The following is a 24,534-nucleotide window of genomic DNA, read 5'->3' on the forward strand; positions in this document are numbered from 1 at the left end:
CCTCCCAGCCGTGGGGGCGTATAATGTTACGGTCAATCCCACTATTCGTTGGTAAAAAAAAATTAGGGATGGCAAGCACAGATAGCCCTCGAGTAGCTTTGTGCGAAATTCCAAAACAAACAAGCAAACAAACAAGACGTACAGATACTATTAATATAGCAGAAGAGTATGTAAATTTATGATAACATGAGATTGTACTCTCGTGACCTACTCAGCGAATAAAGGCCCTGCTAAAAGCTTTACTGAGAGAGAGACAGAAAGACACGAGATAGTTATTGAAGGGTATAGTTCTTGTTGCTTGTCGCTCGTTAATGATTCTGGAAATACTGTTGAAATGTTGTGCATTTTGGGCAATTAGGTTTTTTTCTTTCTGTCTTTCCTCGTTTCCATTGTTATTCATTTATTAATATTTATGATAAGTTATTTCTTAATATAGGTGTGAAGTCTTGGCCAGACGTTTGTTTATTAATTTTGTTGAATATATTTCTAAGTGTCGTTATTGTAATAAATTTTGTTTCAAAATTGATGGTAGCAGCGTGTTCAATTTAGACTGTTACAGGTTAGCAGCACCAGCTATCTACATTGTTACTTTTAACCAAGAAGCAAAGCTTGAAACTTATATTTTAGTGGTTTTTCACTTCATGAAACAATTACGAGAAAGAATAGAAGTTTAAGATTTGGTTTGTTTTGAATTTCGCGCAAAGCTACACGAGGGCTATCTACGATAGCCGTTCCTAATTTAGCAGTATAAGACTAGAGGTAAGGCAGCTAGTCATCACTGTCCACCGCCAACTCTTGGGCTACTCTTTTACCAACGAATAGTGGGATTGACCGTAACGTTACAACGCCCTCACGGCTAAAATGGCGAACATGTTTGGTGTGACAGGGATTTGATTAAGATTTGGAAATGGCAAGCAAGATTACAGATAAGACTTTTAGTATTCTAGCAGGTCAATTGGTTTATGAAATGAGTTCAAATTACCGAGACCTCACAAAGAGGGAATAGATAGTTTTAAGAAAGATAAAAGGTGGATTTAATCTTTTAGAAGACTAGATTTACACTGTCTTAAAAGACCAAATGTCAGTAATGTTACATTATTTAATAATATGCAGCGTTGGTATGTATGTATACGATATTATGATATTCATTAATTCATGGGTTGGGCCCGGCATGGCTAGGTGGTTTAGGCACTCGACTCGTAATACGAGGGTTGCGGGCTCGAATTCTTCTCACACCAAACATGCTGTCTCTTTCAGCCGTGGGGGCGTTACAATGTGACGGTCAATCCCACTATTCATTGGTAAAAGAGTAGCCCAAAAGTTAGCGGTGGATGGTAATAACTAGCTGTCTTCCCTCTAGTCTTACACTGCTAAATTAGGGACGGCTAGCGCAGATAATCCTCGTGTAGATTTGCGCGAAATTAAAAAACAAAACAAAAAAAACGCAGTTTATGGATCTTGTATCGCATATACGAATCAAGTACGCAGACGTGACGTGACATGCAATTTATATGAATGAAACAGAGTGACGGTTATTGACGGTGTAACAGGTATTTGCATTTATGGTTGATGATATAATATATCCAGTTTTCAGAGCTGAAGTATTAGTAAAATAAGAGTAATAGTAGAGCTTTCAAATATCTCATGATTTTGGTAATATTAGTGACTAACATACCGGATTATATCCAATTGTTATGTTAATAAACAAATGTCTGTGTTCTTATAGCAAAGCCACATCGGGCTACCTGCAGAGCCCACCGAGGGGAATCGAACCCCTATTATAGCATTGTAAATCTTTAGATTTATCGCTGTACAAGCGGGGGGGGGGTAATAAACAAGTAAATTTACCTGAAGAAATTAAGTCCATGAGAATGGTTTACGTGACAACCAAAAGACAACTTGGTATAGCTATTTCTTTCCTTCGTTTTGGTGAGACGTCTAGGTCGAAATATTTTATTAACATACAGTTTTGTGTAATATTTTATCAATATTTTTAGGATGAAGGGAAAGCTGCACTAAGAAGACCTGTTAGAATTTACTGTAAATGTGTGACCCAAGGCAGAAATAACATCCTATCTGCGTCGTTGTTAATTCGTTTATATTGTATCACAATAAAGAAAGAGAAAAAAATGTGTGTTTATGTATTTTCATGTCCACGAGTTAAGAGACTGGTGTTTTTGCAGTAGCTAGGCGGGTTTCTATTGCTAAACTGGAAATCAGTACTTCCAATATTACACTTTTGTTCTCAGTTGGATTCTGGATTTGTTTGTAACAGCCATACGGTAATGGAATACTCGCGGTTATTTGAGTGCTAGCAATGTTCGTGTTATGACTGTCACTAAGCAACCGTCCATCGAAGGAAGTGGCAGTGTATGACAACTATATGCTCCACATGAAGCCTGCTAAACCAAGATATTAACAAATACGTGGGAAAATTAGCTACAGGAAACATGTACATTCATACCTCCACCTGACCGACAAAATATCTGTAAACAGTACACACAAACCTATAGAAATGCCCACTTGGCAGGTAACATATATGTGTATACATAAATCTACCAAGTTCACTTGACAGGCAACATATGTATACTTATTGTATAAATGTTACAGACAACATGTATGTTCAAGATATTTTACTTCTGAAACCTACTTCCAGAACTCAATTGTAGAAAGGGATTTATGGATCATCTTGATCTAGGTCCTCCTGTAGTTCTATTAGTTCCATTTCCACAGCTGATGATTCTGTAACCAGAGGCTCGAGAATTGGACAACCATCATAGATCATATCAACCATGAATGGATTTACAAAAAAGACGAAGCAGAGCTTCAACTCCCGCATATCCTCAAACCTGTCTAGAAAATTATCAAGCAGTCCTTGTAGTTTATCTTTGTATTCTTCCAGTTTGTGATATTTTATTTCAATATCAGGGAATGTATTTATTCTTCTTTCGAGATTGGGAAAGTAACTGAAGTTTCTTAACAATATGTCTCTTTGAAACACTCTTATTTTATCCTGAAAGCTGAAAGTTGTCTGAGTAAAATCAGAAACAATCTTATCCTTACCACGGAGTGCGAAGTTGAGAGTTTGTAGATGATTCATTACATCAGAAAGAAACATTAGATCTTGCATACATTCATCATTTCCCAGTTTAGAATAGAATGTTTTCTTTTCTTCAAGAAAAGTAATAATAGATTCCAACAAATCCACAAACCTATTTAAGGCATTGTTGGTTGACAGCCATCTCACAGTGCAGTAGAAAGAGACAACACTGGTTTATCTTCAAGCTCCAGTTCTTCAATAAAATTTTTGAACTGTCGGTGGGTCTTCCCATTAAAGTGTGTGAAATTGACAATTTCAAGAATAAATTTCATAACATCTTCATACTTGAAGTATCTGGCTGCCAGGTGTTTACGATGAATAATGCACTGAACAAGGAGAAACTCTGGAAAGCTGGAATCACTTTTCATAAGTGAAATTAATCCTGAATTTTTCCTCACCATTGCAGGTGTTCTATCTGTTGCGGCACTAACGAGTTTATCCAATGGAATATCAGTATTTGTTAAGGCTCTGTCAAGCGCATTTTAATGTCAACACCAGGAGCTGTTTTTTTTAGTGCCATCAAGTCCAACATATCTTCTTTCACAGTTACATCAGAGGATATATAACGAACAAATACTGCCAGTTGCAGGTTGTCTTGTATGTCTGTAGATTCGTCAAGTGCTAAGCGGAAAGCAAGGGAATTCTTTAACTCATTTTGCATTTTGCCTGCAACATCAGCACTGATCTGGAAGATACGTCTCTCTGTAGTGTGGCGTGAAGCTGGTGTTTGTGCTATTAGTCGTTGAAGTTTTGTGTTAGTTGAACCTAACACTGCAATAAATTCAGCTGTATTCTTCTTGACAAATTCACCATTAGAATATGGGCATTTAGCACGAGCAATATTCCATAATATAACAAAACTAGCTTCAGTCGGTGTATCAACTTCCTTAGTGAACGTTGTTAACACTATCTGCTGGCTATTTAGTGGTGATTCTAACACAGTTAACTTGTTTTTCTGTAATTCTGATTTAAGTAGATAATCAGACAAAATCTTTTTGTGATTTGTTTCATAGTGGCGTTTCAAGTTACTGGTTTTGTAATGATTGAGTAACGCATTACAGATAAGACACAAAGGTTTACCTCCTTTAACAGTGATTGGAAACTCTTCCTTCCACTCTGGCTTAAAGTTTCTGTTTTCATCTTCATACTGTCGCTTCATACAAATTGATGACGCCATCTTCCTTCCCAAACATTTCACAGACACTTTTAAAAAATTAAAGTGAAAAGAAACAATAATCTCCAACACACGCAAATAAACCAAACTCTGCGGCGCACTATCACACTAACACTCCACTAATTCACTGCCTTCAACACAGCCACACACGCGACAATCAAGTGATCGGAAGCCACGCCCCCTTAAACTAATATTGTCAGTACCAGCTTGTACAATTTCTGATCCTCCAGTGCAATTCCTCTGTAATGCTTGCTGATCCGAAATTTCCTTAATCGCTGACTCAAATCTAGCATTAAAATTAGGATTCAAATTATTAACTATATTTACTCACCATGAACATTAAAATTACGTTTTAATCCAGTGGACTCTCAGTTTATAACCGGTAAATAATTATAAAGCTTGAATTTTTTATTTACCTTTTATATTAATTGTGATGCAAAAAGGAGCTCAGCCTACATATTTCCTCGAGCTGCACACAATATGTCAAAGAGCCGCAGATTGCTCCAAACAGTGTGGTGAAAGTTCTTATGTTTTCCAAACAAACGCATTACGTCATAACCGCTAGTATGAAAATAATTTTTGCAGTTTAGTCCTGCTGTGAATTATCTTATCACATGATCTCTCTGACATAGAAGATTTTTTGATCGGCTAAGTGTTTCAATTTTGTCTGGCCTTATAACTTAACGTAATCTTGCTTCATATATACTCACTTAGATGTTGTTTATAAGTTTCAAGTTATTGCTTCTTTGTGCTGAATTTTGTGTCAAGTTACTCGAGGTTTCTATTCGCTAACCATACACAATTTTAGAGTGAGAGAATATAAAAAGAAGGCAGTTAGTCAACACCAGCTCTTGGGCTGTCTTTACCAAAGAAAAGTAGGATTGACCATACATTATAACAGTTGAAAGGGTAAATATGTTCGTTGAAGGAATCCGCAATCCACAGATCGTACATAAAGCCATGCCAAGTACCTGAAATATGAGGAAATTCTGTCCAGGATTTGAGTAAGGCTATATTCACTTTATTATTTTACAAGTTCCCCACTGGTACAACGGGAAGTCTACGGATTTGTAACGCTAAAAAACAGGGGGTTCGATACCCCTCGGTACACTCAGCAGATAGCCTAATGTAGCTTTTCAATAAGAAAAATACTTATGATATTTTACGAAGCATTTTTTTTGTTTTATCGCGCAGATCTATGTATTATACTCAGTCTTTACTGAAACATTAAAAAATAATAAGTCAATTTAAAGTACCATAAGTGTGTCATGTGTTTTTGTATTAATATTACAAAAATTATCTTCAATGCATAGCTTAATACTGAAAGCAATGTACGTCGTATTGTTCCTGAAATAAATAATAATAAGGCACAGACAAACAAGACCTATTCTAAAGACCGCTGGAACGGGTATAATAAACTAAAATTAAAACAAAATACAGACCTTCTTAGGTCACCTTCGGGTTAACAAAGAGAGTTTGCAACTAACCGTTGCTGGGCGCGTGACATAGGTGAACGGGTACGTAGCGAGTTCTTGAAACATCTATATAGCACGATAATGCAGTTATCAAAATGTCTGCTCTGCCCAAAGTTCCACTGAAACAACATAACAAAACGTCCTTATGTAAAAACACAAACGGATTGTACCCTGTGTTCAATGCTTTTCCTTTAAATCGACCCTTCTGCCTGTAATGATTTATTTTAAGCATTATCTACATTGGTTAATAATTTCAACACGAGATGTTATATCTTGCTTAGATGCCAGCCTTTAAAAAATATCTTCATTGGTTTTGTTTTGAATTTCGCGTAAAGCTACACAAGGGCTCTATCCACTAGCTATCACTAATTCAGCAGTGTAAGACTATAGGGAAGGCAGCTAGTCATCACCGCCTACCCCCAACTCTTGGGTTACTCTTTTACCAACGAGTAGTGGGATTGACCAAAACATTATAACGCACCCACGTCTGAAAGGGCAAGCATGTTTGGCGCGACAGGGGTTAGAGACTGGTATCTTATATGTTTTTTACAAAGTGTGCCCCCCAGTGGCTCAGCGGTATGTTTGCGGACTTACAACGCTTAAAACAGGGTTTCGATACACGTGGTGAGCAGAGCACAGACAGCCCATTGTGTAGATTTGTGCTTAATTCAAAACAACAACAATTTACAAAGTGTAACTTTAAGTAAAACTCATGTTGAGGACACCCACACTAATAGTTTGGTTCAAGGTGAGATTGTTTGTATTTTGAAACAAAGACACATCGGGCTATCAGCTGTGTACCCCACGGCCAGTCAGTCGAACTTCAATTTTAGTGTTGCAAGCCCGTACAGTTACCATTATATCATCGAGAGTTAAAGTTTAGTTACAACTTACTTATAGTTTCTAACTACATGCCCGATGTTTAAGGAGTCTGTTATTCCTTTGTTTTGTTTTGAATTTTCGCACAAAGCTACTCGAGGGCTATCTGTGCTACCCGTCCATAATTTAACAGTGTAAAATTAGAGGGAAGGCAGCTAGTCATCACCACCCACCGCCAACTCTTGGGCTACTCTTTTACCAACGAATAGTGGGATTGACCGTCACATTATACACCCCCACGGATGGGAGGGCGAGCATGTTTAGCGCGACGGGGATGCGAACCCGCGACCCTCAGATTACGAGTCGCACGCCTTAACAAGCTTGGCCATGCCGGACCCTATTCCTTTGTACCTCACCACATAATCGCCTAAATAGTTGTAGGCGTGTGAATAATAATATGCTTTTTGCACCTAATTTATCATTCAGTATTATACAGAGGAGACAACTGTTTAATGGTTATATTACAGATACCAAAATTTTTTCTTTTCTCCAGAATTAAAATTGAAAATACTACCCATAACGTAGATTCTATGTATTCTTTGGTTCGCCGTACCCTCTGTTGTGGACTACTGTTACACCTATTCGAGGCGAACCAAATATGCATTAGGCCTTTATGTCAAAGATTATATTTTCAATTTTACTTCTGATGAACAAAAAAACGTTTGACTGCCACTCTTATAACGCATCCACAGTTTAAAGTGCGGAGAACATTTAATCTTCAACTCTAAGAAATTCAGAACTTCACCACAGGGTCAACCAGGGCCTGTTTTTTCTTAAGATGAAAGATTTGGTGTTTTATATCCTTGAATTAGAAAGTTCGCATTCTGTCACGCAAATGTTTAATACATACATTATATAATATTTCTTTGGACCTCATTAATATTCGTAAATTCTGTGGTCATATTTTTCGATTCTTCAGTCGGTCTACTTACAGAATTGACTCAACCCAGACGTGTATAACACTTCAGATGTTACAATATACAAAACCACACACATCCACAGATGGTAACTTTCAGGTTCTCTCAGGTGAAGAGAAGCCTTATTATTAATATTATCGATTTCATCGTCGAATTAAAATTTTTTCCAAAGTTTTCTACCAGCTAAGACGTTCCGCCATTGAGTCTTGTCACGTACTAAATCATTACCCTGAAAATGTACTACTGATAACAATGAGTTCGCAGCTGGAACAACTGTTATCACGTACGTTTCTTTTATCGCAAAACTTCTGTCAAGTCTTTATAATTAAAGTTCTGGAGACCAGGACACAAGTACTAAAATAGTCGTTAACATAAGAAATTCAGTACTCACGCTGGTTCTTCCCAATGTTGGCGCCAAAGTTCAGAAAAGTTAGGCTTTGATCATATATCTTATGTTCTATAACACATCATTATATAAAGTACATTAAAAGAATGGATGTCAAGGAAAGAAATCTAATCTAACGTCTAATTAGACAAAGAAATATAATTTTGCCATCTTCTATACTGTTGGTTTCACAGACAGAAATCTTATAATCAACGTGTTGTTTTCTTATTTCTAACTTCTTAGTTTAACGTTTTTGTGCATTTTGCACATAGAACAAGTACGATAACTAGTTTTAAAACAATAAATTTATTTGTTTTAGATTTTTCGGGTAGAGTTACCCAAGGACTAGGCCCTCAATTTTAAACTGACAGAATAGAGAAAAGACAAATTTTAGGTTTATTTTGCCTGACCGAATAGTAGAATTTAACTGTCACTCCTACAGTGCACTCACGGCCTCAAAATGGGAGAGGGAAGTTTTCGGTAATGGGACCTAAACGTTTAACCTTCGGCTTCTCATTCTCGGTAAGTTCAAGAATAAATAGTAAATGAAACATGGGTTCGACTTACTAAATCAACGAAATAAGATGATTCAGCGGGTTCCTACAAGTAAATATTTACCGAAACGTCAACAGTGAACTGGCTGTTGTTCACACAGTAGATCAGTATCGGCATATCCAGTCGTACCAATATCGTAGTTTTTTTACCTGAACAATTACACAACTCACTGAAGTGTTCCCTCCAGTGGCCAATAGACAAGCTTGTAGGCTCACAACGCTAAAACCCGGGATTAGACACTCGTGGTGGATAAAGCAAAGATCGTGTAGCTAAATGTTCAATAGGAAAACAAAAACAGAAACGAAGTTGAATTCAGCCTGAGTTTTAAAATATATCATTTTTGCAGTGAATATTACTGGTGTATAGAATACACATTAATACTAGAAATGAACTAACTTATTTGAACTGAGAAACTAGAAGAAAAACACCTAGTGGGATAACAATTTTCTTTAAATAAACAACGAGATTTCTGTAGTAAAATCTTCACATGTTTACAACACTACACGGAGCGAAAAAACTAGTTCACGTGCCAAATTAAATTTTTATTTTAACGTGTCTTCAATGGAGTAACATAGAGTAATAATTCATCCAAAAGACTTTCAGAAAAACATGCAGTCATTTTGTCTGGAATTGTCTCCTCCAATCAGAGGGTAGAATGCACTGAATATAGAAACAAGAAAGTAAGTTAACCGGTAAATTATTCAATTTACATTTCCTTTATTGTATCAAGTACATAGAGACAATAATAAAAATTAAATATTCATTGACAGGTCTTATTAATCAGCTTAGAGAACAACTGCTGTATGAAGTACACAGTTCTTCGGTGGTAAAACGGTAAGTTCACAGACTTACAAAGGTTTTATATCCCATTGTGGCCTTGCTCTAAAAAAACAACGCTTGACAGGGTACGAAATCACAGAGCTGGTGGGATACCCACCGTTTTATAGCGGAATACAGTCATAATCCACATCAGGTAGTTGGGATTTCTACTTGGGTTTTGGTTTGTTTTGAATTTCGCGCAAAGCTACACGAGGGCTATCTGCGCTAGCCGTCCCTAATTTTGCAGTGTAAGACTAGAGGGAAGGCAGCTAGTTATCATTACACACCGGCAACCCTTGGACTACTCTTTTACCAACTAATAGTAGGACTGACCATCACATTATAACACCGTCACGGCTTAAAGGGCAAGCATATTTGGTGTGACGAGGATTCGAACCCGCGACCCTCGGGTTACGAGTCGAGTAACTTAACCACCTGGCTGTGCCGGGCCTTACAGAAGGATACAGTAATTAGTCATATCGGGTTGGTTGGATCTCTACTGTCTTAATGACCCTGCATGGCCAGGTGGTTAGGGCGCTCGACTTGTAATCTTAAAAGTCGAGGGTTCGTATCCCCGTCACACCAAAATTGCTCGCCCTTTTAGCCGCGGGGGCGTTATAAGCTAACAGTCAACCTCACTATTTGTTGGTAAAAGAGTAGCCCAAGAGTTAGCGGTGGGTGGTGATGACTAGCTACTTTTTCTCTAAATCAGGGACGAATAGCGCAGATAGCCCAAATGTAGCTTTACGCGTAATTCAAAAGTAAAAAAAACAATCTACCCTCTTACATCATGATACAGTGGTTATCCAGTGGGTCATTACAAATTTGAAAGAAAAACAACTTAAAGTCTTGTGAAAGAAGAAGAACTCGCGTGAACTGTTACTGATAAAACCTACAAAATAAACAAATTAACTGTCCTCTTAACCGCACTAGTACTATTGAGACCTCAATAAGTGATAATACAGTTTCTTAAACCAGTTAATTGGTCCAGTTGAGAAAGAATAAACACGGAATAACTTCAATTGACTGAAAATTGGTGGCATCAAGACTGGATGTCATGCACAATATTTTCTATCAGTGGCGAACAATGACTACTACTTTATATGGTAATACCATATCACGAATATTTTACTTTCTAGGAATCCTTCAGTGGCTCATCTGGCGGCTTATAATTCTAAAACTAGGAGTTCGATCCCTGTTGTCGTACAGAACAGATAGCCTATTGTGTAGCCTTAGGTTCAACAGACAAACTTTATTAGTTTTTTTATGGAAACAATTATACATAAGAATAGAGTAAAACCTGAATAGCTAGAGCGACATCTATTCTTAATACCTGACACGTATTAAAACACAAACACAAACTGATACGTTCTCTCTTTATCAGCGCGTTTGATTTTGTTGACCATTAATTTTAATTTTTGGTAAAGAAAATCGTAGTTGTAAAAATGCTAAGTACGGTGATTTACATGCGTGATAAAGTTAAACATGGAGAAAAATACCTAATAATTACACAGAAGTAAATGTTTGTTACTTATGATACAACGGGTTAACGGAAACAATAATATTTATATTAAGACCCGTGATAATACCCTAAAGAAGTTAATTCACGCTGATAACAGGAATGTTAAGAGTTAAATGTGTTAATTCACGATGACGACAACGATGGTACAAGTTAAAGGTGTAAATTCCACACACACGTGACACTTTTAATTACATAAGATATTCAACCCGATGTGTATCTATCTTCTCAGACCTGTAATAACGCTATTTATTACAAGTTTCCCTTCATATTTCTTTTCAAATCTTCGTGAAACAGACCAATATATTCGCAAGTGTCGCCCTTTACAAACATTGTTACATTTTCTACTTTCTGAATATTGCAGTTGAAGTTACAAGCCTTATTTGCCAAGAATAACCTATGTTTGAAATTCAACAGTTCTCAGAGAGTAGTTATCTTTTACTGAAGATAGTAAAAAAATTATATATATATATACATTGCTTTGTTTTTGGAATTTCGCACAAAGCTACTCCAGGGCTATATGTGCTAGCCGTCTCTAATTTAGCAGTGTAAGACTAGAGGGAAGGCAGCTAGTCATCACCACCCACCGCCAACTCTTGGGCTACTCTTTTACCAACGAATAGTGGGATTGACCGTCACATTATACGCCCCCACGGCTGAAAGGGCGAGCATGTTTGGCGCGACCGGGATGATATACATTGCTGGCCAAAATCTTAAGGCCAATGAACATAAAGACAAAATATGCATTTTGCGTTGTTAGAATCAACCACTTATTTGAGTAGAGCTTCGAAAGATGAATGGCCCGGCATGGCGTAGCGCGTAAGGCGTGCGACTCGTAATCCGAGGGTCGCGGGTTCGCGCCCGCGTCGCGCTAAACATGCTCGCCCTCCCAGCCGTGGGGTGTATAATGTGACGGTCAATCCCACTATTCGTTGGTAAAGAGTAGCCCAAGAGTTGGCGGTGGTGGTGATGACTAGCTGCCTTCCTCTAGTCTTAACTGCTAAATTAGGGACGGCTAGCACAGATAGCCCTCGAGTAGCTTTGTGCGAAATTCCCAAACAAAAACGAAAGATGAAAATAAATAAAAATAAAAAACTCTTTTAGCATTGAATATGGAAAATGTGAACACTATGAAATTAGCCTAAATACTAGCTGGTTAAAAGTTTAAGACCATACCAAAAAGAAGTCCTAAACAGGGTAGGAAATGCCCAACAAGAGGTCTCAGTATTGTGTTGCATGGCAGTCGTTGCGAATAACTTCAAACATTCACTTTGGCATGGTCGATATAAGCGTTTGCAGAAGGCTGGCTGGAATGTTATTCCAAGTAGTGAAGATGGTTTCACGAAGATCATGCACTGTTTGGAATTGACGTCCATTTCTTAAGACTTCCATTGCCATCCACCCCAAAACATTTTCAATGGGGTTCAGTTCGGGCGAACACGCTGGATGGTCCAAAGGAATCACGTTATTCGCCATGAAAAAGTCCTTTGTCCTGCGGTAATTGTAGATTGCAACGTTGTCCTGCTGAAAACTCCAGTCATTTCCACACGAGTGAGGGCCTTCAGTCAATGAGGATGCTCTCTCCAACATGCCAATGTAGCCTGCTGCTGTTAGATGGCTCTGTATAACCTGAAGCTCCATTGTTCCATGGAAGGAGAAAGCACCCCAGATCATGATGGAACCTCCTCCACTGTGTCGTGTAGAAAATGTCTTCGGTGGGATATCCTTATTGTACCAATAACATTGGAAGCCATCTGGACCATCCAGGTTAAATGTTTTCTCATCAGAGAACAAAACCTTCGTCAACTTTTCTACGTCCCATGTGTGGTGCTTCTCAGCAAAATTTAACCGAGCTGTTTTGTAGTGTGGGAGGAGGCGTGACCATTGAAGACGTTAACGGGTTTTAAAGCCTTTCTTTCGTAGATGCCTTGTTATTGTTTTTGAGCTGCATTCTGTGTGCGTAAGGGCCTTAATCTGGTTCGACGATCGGCTGATGTCTTGCCGGACAACCCGTCGAATCCTCCTGCTCAATGCCGGCGAAATTTTCTTGGGACGACCACTTGAAATTCTCGTTCCGTATCTCTCAGGATCTTTTAAGACATTTGCAACAGCAGTTTTACTACGTTTTATCTCACTAGCAATGACACGTTGAGAGAGACCTTGCTTTTGCAGCTCGACAATTCTACCACGTTCAAACTCTGTTAACTTTTCAGCATTTGCCATGTTTTTACCCAATGTAACACAGGAGATGTTGACAACGCTAATGCTTGAACACAAATGACAAAATTTCGTTACGCTTTTACCGATTAACGTTTCGTTTCAGTATGGTCTTAAACTTTTGACCAGCTAGTATTTAGGCTAATTTCATAGTGTTCACATTTTCCTATTAAATGCGAAAAAGTTTTTTATTTTTATTTTCCCTTTTCTTATTTTCATCTTTCGAAGTTCTACTCAAATAAGTGGTTGAGTCTAACAACGCAAAATTCATATTTTTTCTTTGTGTTCATTGGCCTCAAGATTTTGGCCAGCAGTGTATATATATCAGCAGTATATTTCACGTTTTCAGAAAATGTACAAAAAAGGCAAAAAAATGTGTATAGTGAAACAAGTTATGCATCTGAAAAGTAACATGTAAAGAATAAAGAACGCTATCTTATCTTACTAACTTATAAAATATTCAACTTTGTAAGCATTTTTCCCTTAAAAACCATGACACAATTAATAACATATTGCTAGTTCTAGCTCTGAGAAGATTAGAGAAACCTCAAGTAAAAAAGAGGGTTATTTGGAATAAGAGATTAAACCACTTCCGATATCAAACAGTCTGAAGTTCCAAGCACAAATCTTACTTTTTGTATTTCCAGCGGGAGTTCCATTGCCTCTTAAATTAGTTCCGTCACTGTTACAGTTCTGGCCAGCGCCATTACTGTCTTGATTTAGTGTTTTAGGAGGTGAGAGTTGCTTGTTGCGAGGTCGATCTTGGTTTCTGATGAGAACTAATTCGGATATTGGTATAAACTTCCCTTGACCTTTATTATACAAGAAAGGTTCCACAATCTCACGGATCTTGTTGTCGACCTGGTTTGTAAAAGAGAAAAAAATTGGTAAAATGAATTCTACAGAATTTTTTCAACAGCATACGTCTTGACAAACCACAAGACACACGTCTTTACAAATCTTCAAACAATAGATCTTGAAAAACATCAGACTACACATCTTAATAAAATTTAAAACAACATATCTTGACAAACCATCAGACTACACATTTTGGCAAACCTTTAGATCATAGATCTTAAAAAAAACCCATCAAATTACACACTTTAAATCTTCAGTCCATATACCTTGAAAGGCCACCAGACCACACATCTTAACAAACTTTCTTCAGACCCTTCAACAGTCAAAAGATACAAAGATCTATTGGCGCTTCATGAGGAGAGTTGGTGGGTCAAATGGAATTACTACAGCTTCAGCTTCTTCACTCGATTCTTTTGTAAAAACAGTCGCTGGTTTAAGGTGTGGCCAAAAAACGTGTCAAATTACAGCTTCATGAATCTTCAAAAACGTGCTTATTATATTCTAAATGGCATCGGAAGATATGTCCAGTTTCCTTGCAGTGACTCGGATCCTTCACTGTGAGGATAAAGGTATTTGTCTAAATTCACTTCAAATGTCATTTCAGAGGTTATTGGTGTACCTAAACAAGTTGGTGTACGATTTCTCTACTTCCATAGCAAAGTTTGAAGACTGCCTTCTTCGAAATGTCATGATCTTTCGACACACACTGTTTATTAACCTCACTATACGAATATTCTTTCTTGGAACGACCTGTGCTGTAACATTTCCAATGGTCAAATGATTGGGAATTCACCCATGAACTAAATACATAGTTGCTAAACGTTACGGCTCGTATCTGCGATGTCATGTTATTGTATTAACTTATGCAGATATACCTGATTCATAAGTTTCATTTAACCCCTACAACATTTAATTTTATTGTCGCAAAAGGTGGGATTTCTCTATCAGCAAGTACGTGTCGTTTATCTTTCACTTACTGTGATGCATTCAAGTAAAGAAGTATGCATTCTCTTTATATATTTAAAAACGGCTGGTATGAGTAGAGAAAGCAATATGTAGAGGAACAAACAACATTTCGACCTTCTTCGCTAATCGTCAGGTTCAGAAAGAAAGAAAGAGGTAACTGAACAATAGCTGACCACATGTTCGAAGGGGGTTTTGTAACTGAGTGTAGGAATGTAGAGGGCGTGCTTAGATGTTTGATTATATTTATTAGTATAGGTATAAAGGTGTTCCTTTGTATTGATATATTTTGGACTTGAATTGTTGTATAAGTAAGGCTTCTTTAATTTTGCGTTTGTTCATGTTTGTTTCTTTATTTAGTATTTGAGTGTTTTCTATGGTTATGTTGTGTTTATTTGATTTGCAGTGTTCGAAAACGTGTGAAGGTGACTTTTCGTGTTCTTTGAATCTGGTTTCCATTTTTCTACTTGTTTCTCCAATATAGAAGTCGTGGCAGTTATCACATTGTATTTTATAAATAATATTGGTATTGTGTTTGTCAGTGTAGTTTTTACATAGTATAGACCTTAGTTTTGTGCCTGATTTTTGAATAAATTTGGTATTAACTGGAATGTCATATTTTGTTACTAGTTTTTGCCAAATGTTGGTTATTTTTCTGTTGATGTCGGAATATATGGTATGCAGCAGTATACGGTTTCGTGATTTTTTAAATCTTGAGGTATATTTACTTTTGTTAGTTGATTTTGCTTTTTGTCTAGGCACGCCCTCTACATTCCTACACTCAATTATACAACTGCCTTCAAACATGTGGTCAGCTACCTCTTTCTTTCTTCTTTTTTTCATGGGCCTGACATGGCCAACCTCGTAAGGCGTGCGACTCGTAATCCGAGGGTCGCGGGTTCGTGCCCGCGTCGCGCTAAACAGGCTCACCCTTTTAGCCGTGGGGACATTATAATGTTACGATCAATCCCACTTTTCGTTGGTAAAAGAGTAGCCCAAGAGTTGGCGGTGGGTGGTGATGACAAGCTGCCTTCCCTCTAGTCTTACACTGCTAAATTAGGAACGGCCAGCACAGATAGCCCTCGTGTAGCTTTGTGCGAAATTTCAAAAGAAACAAACAAATTCTTTTTTTCAACCTGAGGATGACCAAAGAAGGTCGAAACTTGTTCGCTCCTCTACATACCAGTCGTTTTTGCATACATAATTTTCTCTACAAGTTGGTTTTCTTGTCATCATGTATTCATTCTCTTTATAAAACACAACTAACAAAAACGGATGTTTTCATTCACCCGCTTGTAACACATATTGCAGAAAATAGTTCTTTCTTTTACAAAGTACGGTATTTGAAAGTACAAGTGGTATAAGCTGTATTCATCATGGAAAAAAGGTGTGCTAACTTAAAGTGCAAGTGATAGAGGATATGTTTTTTTTTTTAATTTCTCGCAAAGCTTCAAGAGGGCTATCTGTTCTAGCCGTCCCTAATTTAGCAGTGTAAGAGTAGAGGGAAGGAAGCTAGTCATCACCACCCACCGCCAACTCTTAGGTTACTCTTTAATCAACGGGTAATAGGATTGATCATTACATTACGACATCCTCACGGCTGAAAGGGCGAGCATGTTTGGTGTGACGAGGAGACGAACCTGCAATCCTCAGATTACAAGTCGAGTGCCTTAACCACCTGGCCATTAGAAGATATGGAAGAATATTTCGCTTTTTTCTCCCATAAATAAATGGTCTTTCAAAAGTTAATGTGGCAATAATTATACCTTCCTGTAAATGATCGCAGACTGTTAGAAGTACAAACGCTGGTAGATGTGTATTTTTTCCTGCGAAGTAAAACTTGTTTCAATTAAATATGCGTTACTAAATATTGAACTACATATGACTGTACACGTGCTCATTTTCTCAGTAATTAGTGTGCACTTGAAAACCTCGTGATAGTAAATATCATCATCCTATTTGAACATGGCACGAAATAATTTTCTCTCAACAGTATACACGTATTAAGTTACTGTCTGATTTTCAGAATATGTGAGATTTTCTATTTTTGAGAGATACTGCCTTACATTATTACCATTAAATGTATCTACGTTGCTGTGATACCTCTGAAATTTCTCTACATTTTGCTATTGTTGTTGTTAGTTTAGTGTGATTACATTGTAATATTACTTTTGGCCATATACTTATTTGCGAAAAAGAGTATATTCTGTTGTCTAATGTTTGAATGTATCTCAGTGTTTGTAGTTTTCTTCATTTTCCATTTGATAACAAAAAAAATGTGCAACATTTTGCCTTCTTGAACGAATTATCAAACTTAAGTATTTTTACGTTTTCATTGTTATTTTAGGACTTGCATTTTAATTATTTTATGAGTTTTTAATCTCTCTAAACTTTATAAATTATTAAAAACTAAAGAAAATCAAACAAGCTAACCCTTTTACAAACAAACAATTAATTTATATCTAGCAGAAATGTACTGTATCAAAAACACTTTGTTTTTATCAGTTTGAAAGTTCGCGTAATACAAAAAAGAAAATACTCTATAGCAGTCAAAAACATAAATCTTACTAGATTGGTGGTTTCCTTTTGTGATTTCAGTCTTCCATTTCTCGATACTTGTATGTGACAATACAATCCATCATAAGAATCAGATGTTAGCAAGTTCGCCACTTAGCAGAACCGGCCTCAAACAAGTTGGTGTTTTTTGCAACTAGAAGTTACACGTATCCCCCAGTTTGTTTTTATAAACCTTTATATTCGTGTGGTGAATTGAATAAGGAAGCAGATGATGCAGTGTTTTATCTGTCACTAGGTTTTAGAAACGTAAAATAATTCATAATTACAGATCACTGACGTTATTTAAATTGCTTCAACAGTCAACACTCAAACTTACCCTCTCATCAATCTACTTGTTGAATTACTGTAGTAACTTTAAGAAATCTTACTGCTTCTTTGCACCATAAAGCTAATAAATAATCTAAACTCAAAATATTTTACTTACTATTCAGAAATTTGTTCAAGAACTTACCAGTCAATTTTATCAATCTTAAGACTGTATATGCTATTTAAAATGTTACCAATATATGTCGAAATATATAGCAATACGAAAATACCTAAGCATTTGTTTGTTTGCTTGTCTTGGATATTCGTGTATGAGCTGTCTCAAATGACTTACAGTGGACATTACTGATGTGAATCATGAACACTCGGATCAACCGCCTTGGCAAGCTAACCACTGGGCTAACACTTGAATGAATAATAGTTATACCTGAAACTATAAATACTTGTTATTGTAAGATTCACGAAGTTTTCTCTTCGTACTACATTAACACCAAACCATAAACTGCGCTCCTAACTTTAAAGCAGTGGGTGTGTTACAAGAGTGACGGTCAAATCGCTCTATTTAGCATAACAAGAATAGTTTAAAAATTATCAGAATTGACTAACTAGTTCACTATAGTATTCACTTCATAATTAGGGATAAACGTCATACCCTATGGTATGCTGACATATCACGCATTTTTATTTTCTTATTTTAATGTAGAAATTTTCAATTTAGTTTGATTACACTATGTAACACAAATTTTGTTCCTGGATAGTATGTGTTATTTCTTAATTGCTTGCGTTGTAAAAGTACAAAAATGGCCATTATTCCCTTGAAACTTTGCTTTTGTGACCCGGATAATTAAATTTAGAAATTAACCTATTTTCTATGTAAAAACGGGCAAATTTGCACATTTTCATTTACATAGGGTCTGAATAAAACAACATATGAATCAAGATTTACATGTATTTATAATAAAGTTATACAAAAATGAACAAAAATGTTTAGAAGTAAGTAGTTTTTCGATATTTGCGACTGTGATGCAAATCACTTTCATACATCAGTCCCCAAACAGTCTCCCATCATGTTTTCGCTATATGCTCCTTGGTAGCAGTTTTCAAAGTCCAGTATAGCTTGGTGGAAGCGCTCGCCTTGCTCCTCTGAGTATGCTCCCATGGTCTCCTTGAATTTATCAAGATGAGGGTCAAGGATATGGACTTTCAGGGACATCATGTAGCCCATTTTGCCATAGTTCTTCACCAGAGCCTCAACTGGTGCCACATAATATTCGAGCTTGTGATTGCCCAAGAAGCCCCGAACCACTGCAACAAAGTTGCCCGAAGTTTTATTTTCTTCCTACTGAACTTTCTGAGGTATTCTGTGCACTCTAGGATCTTCTTTATTTGTGGTCCAACGAAGACACCAATTTTGACCTTTGCCACAGACAGCTTAGGGAAGAAGTCTCAAAGGTACTTGAAGGCTGCAGATTCCTTATCAAGAGCAGTGACAAATTGTTTCATAAGAGCCAATTTTATGTGCAATGGTGGAAGCAACACCTTCTGGAGGTCCATTAGTGGCTCACACTTGACTTTGTGTCTCCCCACAAAGAACTCGGTCTGTTGTGGCCAGTGCTTCCTGTTGTAGTGCGATGCGGTGTCCCTGTTGTCCCAAAGGCAAAGATAACAGGGAAACTTGGTAAAGCCTTCTTGAAGACCCATCAGGAATGCCACCATTTTGAAGTCTCCGATAACCTCCCAGCCATACTCATCATATATCAAGGCTTCTAGCAAGGTCTTAACGCTGTTGTATTCCTCTTTGAGGTGCGCCGAATGAGCCAGGGGAAGAAACGGATACTTATTCCTGTTATGGGGCAGCAAAGCTTTGAGGCTTCTGGATGAGCTATGCGTGAAGAGGCGCCACTCGTTCGGGTTACAGGCAATTCCATCTTGACGAGTCAAGAAGCTTGAAAAATGTCGGTGACGTTTCCTCTGAGTTGCGATTTGCACACTTTCATCTAACAAATCCCACTTCTTGAGTCTAAATGTTAAAAGCTCGGCATTCGACTTTGTTAGACCGAGATCTCTGATCAAGTCATTGAGGTGTCTTTGGTTGGGGTAGTAAGGAAATATTAATTGTATGGAACATATCTGCACATCGAACATTTCTAAAAAACATTTATAACGTAATGTTCTTACTTACACGTTTGTAAACAACAGTATTATTAGAAAAATGAAACTGACAACGTAACTGCACGAAACAAACTTGTTTTGCTAGTAATGAGAAAGGACTGAGCAAAATATTACATATTATGTTGTGAAAGAAACCCCATTAATATACTATATAAAGACGAAACGCCGTCTGTCCTTCAAGCCGATATTTCGGCTGTTGCATTCAGATTGCACCGAAAAATGCGAGAAACGATATATATATATATTTATATTTACACACACACATATGTATATATACATACAGACATATATATACATACAGACATATATATACATAAGGGAAGTTGCGCTACTTCTGAGCATATAATTAGGCTTCAGGGTAATTTGATAGAGGTTGTAATGAGTAATAAATTCGAGTAAGGTATATGTCCTCCCCACGCTTGTTATTGCTGGCCCAAAAAGTATAATCATTAACGGGCTGATATTATCAATTACGTTTGTTTGGTGAGATGCTCTTACACAATATCACAAAATTATGTCCAAATTAAAGAGAGTTTTGTTTGTTTGCTTTTTGGAATTTCGCACAAAGCTACTCGAGGGCTATCTGTGCTAGCCGTCCCTAATTTAGCAGTGTAAGACTAGAGGGAAGGCAGCTAGTCATCACCACCCACCGCCAATTCTTGGGCTACTCTTTTACCAACGAATAGTGGGATTGACCGTAACATTATACACCCCCACGACTGGGAGGGCGAGCATGTTTAGCGCGACGCGGGCGCGAACCCGCGACCCTCGGATTACGAGTCGCACGCCTTACGCGCTAGGCCATGCCGGGCCCCAAAGAGAGTTTATTCAGCCTAGAAGGCAAACAGAGATAAAACCAAGAAGACAGTTCAAAGACCTCGAAATTTCGTAATAAAATTTACTGTACTTACCATCACATTTAATAATTCACAGAGTTATTACAACTAGGCCCGGCATGGCCAAGCGTGTTAAGGCGTGCGACTCGTAATCTGAGGGTCGCGGGTTCGCATCCCCGTCGCGCCAAACATGCTCGCCCTTTCAGCCGTGGGGGCGTTATAATGTAACGGTCAATCCCACTATTCGTTGGTAAAAGAGTAGCCCAAGAGTTGGCGGTGGGTGGTGATGACTAGCTGTCTTACACTATTAAATTAGGGACGGCTAGCACAGATAGCCCTCGAGTAGCTTTGTGCGAAATTCAAAAACAAACATTACAACTAGACCATTACATTACAATCTACATTCTTGATTCAGAGTAAACAATATTACACTGTAATCATTAACCGTTCAGTGTTATAAACAATAACAAACTAGAACACCAACATTCTTGATTCAGAGTAAACAATATTACACTGTAATTGTGACGCATTGAGTGTTTCATAACGTGCATGAACTTGTTTCTTGAAGTGTACAATATTTGTTTTGTTCTATCACTGAACATTCTAATGAATCTCCTCTACCTATAGTAAATCAGCCCCCGTGAGTAATTGCGTTAAAAAAACTTTTTCAGTTCTATCCTAGTAGACCTTCTCATAATATTTGAACCTGAAAAGGGCTAAAGCAGAGACAAAAAATGAATATAGATTTTTTACTAATATAGGATTGAATCCTATTGAAGTATTGTACGGTTTAAGTTGGAACACTAAATTTATTTGTTCTCCAAGACTGAAAACAATGAATGAGAAATCTTTATATGTAACAACCAGATCTATCTTGCGATCTTATAGAAAAATCGGTCCGTGTAGTCATTGTAAGTATGACATTATTTTCTACTCGAATCAAGTCTAAGTTAGGCCTATAAATTTCAAATATAAATTTGGCTATAAAATTCTAGATTCTACATCTAACTAGGCCACTAACTTGTGAACTGTTATCTTCTTTTCCTTCCTGATCACAGATACCTGATTTGCATACTTGAAAGCCTTTATTCGTTTCTGTACATTTTAAAAAAAAAAGACAGTAGTACTCTATATCATAATCTAAAGATTTCTTTACATCCCTAACACTCGCAGATAGCCTAGTTGCTTTGCGCCATAAAACACCATACCAACCAACCAACATCCCTAATAAAACATGGCCGTCGGTAAATACCCAGTGGTTTCATGCAAATCTCACAATCGATAAGGTGCCCGGAAAGTCCAATTCAAATATTAAAAAAAACAAAAACGACTGAATCGACCTCACCGTCAGCGATATTATAGTATATTATGAATGAATATTCAGTATTATAAGCGTAAAATGAAGTGAGATACACTAAAAAATACGTAGAATTTCACACACTTTTTTTTTTAGTCTTTAGCTTGGCAAAAGTTAATGTCTCAGTAAAGTTATAAACCGAATATTTGTCTCGTAAGATAAATGTGCACTTTTATTATGATATTTATATGATCAAAGAGTATGTAGGTTTTATGATATTACATAGTAATTACACCAAAATGAGCATAGTGGTAAACGCGCTGGATTGTTCATTCGTGTTCCACTACCACAAAACAAAAACGCGCTTCGAACTTTGGGTGGGGATGTGAGTGCATTTTAATGGTGATGATCAAACCCTACTATTGACTAGGCGATTGTAGCCCAAGATTTAGCCGTTAGTGCTGCTCTCTAGCAACATTCTTTTTATTCCTAATTTTAAAATAAAATAAAAAAAATTTAGAGATGGCTAACACGCATAGCTTTCCGCAAACATCGGAAAAATAAATAATATAGTTTAATAAAAACCTTCTTAATATCACAAACTGATAATAGAAACTACAAAGAAAAAAATAAATTCAAACCTCGGCAAAGTCATTGAGTCGGGAGGCTTCCTTTAAAACAGCGACCAGTTTTCCTCCGCCGTTTACGTCTACAAGGGAGTAAGTCTTCTGGGAAGAATTGTCGGCCTGCTTTTTCACTCCAGAAGTGACATTACTGTTGGTGTTACCCATTTATTAAATAAGTTTGTTCACGATACGTTAATAAAATAATTTTTAGATGTTTAAAGACCTCGCGCTTACATGGATTAAATTATGTTTAAAAAACAGTTCTCTGTCAGTTTTGTATTATTCATGATCTCAGTGGCAATCAGGTTTAGGATTAATATTATTGTACTTTTTTAAACATCAACACTGTTTTTTTTATATATATAAATATACTTACAGAACTTTATTCAAATCTGGAAGAAAAACTATTATCAAAGTACATTATTTATTGTTGGTCGTATAATGCTTTTCTTACTCGCCTCTTGCTATATTTTCAGCTGTTTCAACTTAATGCCACATAGATCACGACTGACTGAGTGTCCTGATACGCGCGCGCGCATCATTTTATAACGATTGATACGCGCCTCCTATTATTTCGTATATCTGTTCCTTCTTCTAAGGTACCTCTTTTTGCTCTTTAATTGTGACACAGCGAAATAAATTGAATGAAATTATAATACTTACAGCGATGTCACTCCAGTTTGGCGGAGATATATCATTGGTCAGAAAAAGTTTATTCGGGCACAAGTGACCAACCAGGAGCTTTGAAAACGAGAAAACTGTGAAAAAATACTGATGCTTATGAACTGCAAGGAAAGCAACAATTATTTAAGGTTGTTACTCTGCCAATGTAGTAATAACAGCAATGTATAGTAGTTTAGATACCCTGCTAATGTAGTAATAACAGCAAAGTATAGTAGCTTACATACCCTGCTAATGTAGTAATAACAGAAAAGTATAGTAGCTTACATACTCTGCTAATGTAGTAATAACAGCAATGTATAGTAGTTTAGATACCCTGCTAATGTAGTAATAACAGCAGTGTATAGTAACTTAGATACCCTCTTAATGTAGTAATAACAGTGGTGTATAGTAGCTGAGGTACCCTGTTAATGCAGTAAAAACACCACTGTATAGTAGCTGAGATACCTCACTAATGGAGTAATTATACCAGTATATAGTAGTTTACATACCTTACTAATGCAGCAATAAAACTAGTGTACACCAAAAAACCCTTAACTCTAGCGCCCTCAGGTAACAAGAGTTGTAAACGATATCGCAAGTAAGTGAAGTACCTCGATCAACATATAGTTGATTTGTATTTACTTCAATCTATTTTGTATTGATACTATACTTTCAAAATATGGTCTAGAAAGATAAGTTATCAGCTCATTACTTTAGCTTTCATAAAGTAATGTTTGAACCAAAATAACAAGTACTTGTGATTCGTTATGATTTATTTTCGTGTAACTCCTTAATTAACTTTATCAAATAAAGTATCAAGATAAAGTGTGAGACTTGTTTTCATTATTATGGTGTACGCAATCACATACTCTCTTTATCCAGATCCACTGGCCACGCATGGCCTGGTAGTTAGGGAATTTAACTTGCAATTTGGGAGCCGTGCATTCGAATATCGTTTCTCGAATGTGTTCGTCCATTCTGCCGTGATAGCTTCGTAATCAATAGTCAAGGGTTACCTCTTCGTGTGTTGACTAGCTGCCTGCCTGCCTTCTAACATATCGCTTCAAAAAAAAAAAGGTTAACTCAATTAGCCCTCTAGTAGCCTTGCACAAAATCCAAAAGAAACATACAAATTAAATCAGATTCTTTCGATATATTTCTTAAATTGAAGAATATTTTCCTCATATCAGTTTTGTTCTAGTTTTGTATTTGATTGGATACTTTTTAATCTAGATATT

The 24,534-nt window shown here is 36.9% G+C and overlaps 1 protein-coding gene across 3 annotated transcripts in view; it reads right to left on the reverse strand.

Annotated features, from left to right (window-relative positions):
- LOC143257493 (transient receptor potential cation channel subfamily V member 5-like) overlaps positions 1-23,754 on the reverse strand; it is a 74,080-nt gene extending 50,326 nt beyond the window's left edge. For all 3 annotated transcript variants that reach the window (XM_076516256.1, XM_076516257.1, XM_076516255.1), the window contains exons 1-3: positions 23,297-23,754; positions 22,649-22,781; positions 13,673-13,901 (exon numbers count right to left, since the gene is read on the reverse strand). In XM_076516256.1, the coding sequence (XP_076372371.1) occupies positions 13,673-13,901; positions 22,649-22,781; positions 23,297-23,331 (397 nt within the window). In that variant the 5' untranslated portion in view covers positions 23,332-23,754. The remainder of the gene's footprint in view (positions 1-13,672; positions 13,902-22,648; positions 22,782-23,296) is intronic.
- Between the last annotated feature and the right edge of the window lie 780 nt (positions 23,755-24,534).

The sequence above is a fragment of the Tachypleus tridentatus genome, chromosome 7 (genome assembly GCF_004210375.1).
Source record: "Tachypleus tridentatus isolate NWPU-2018 chromosome 7, ASM421037v1, whole genome shotgun sequence".
Taxonomy (NCBI): Eukaryota; Metazoa; Arthropoda; class Merostomata; order Xiphosura; family Limulidae; genus Tachypleus; species Tachypleus tridentatus.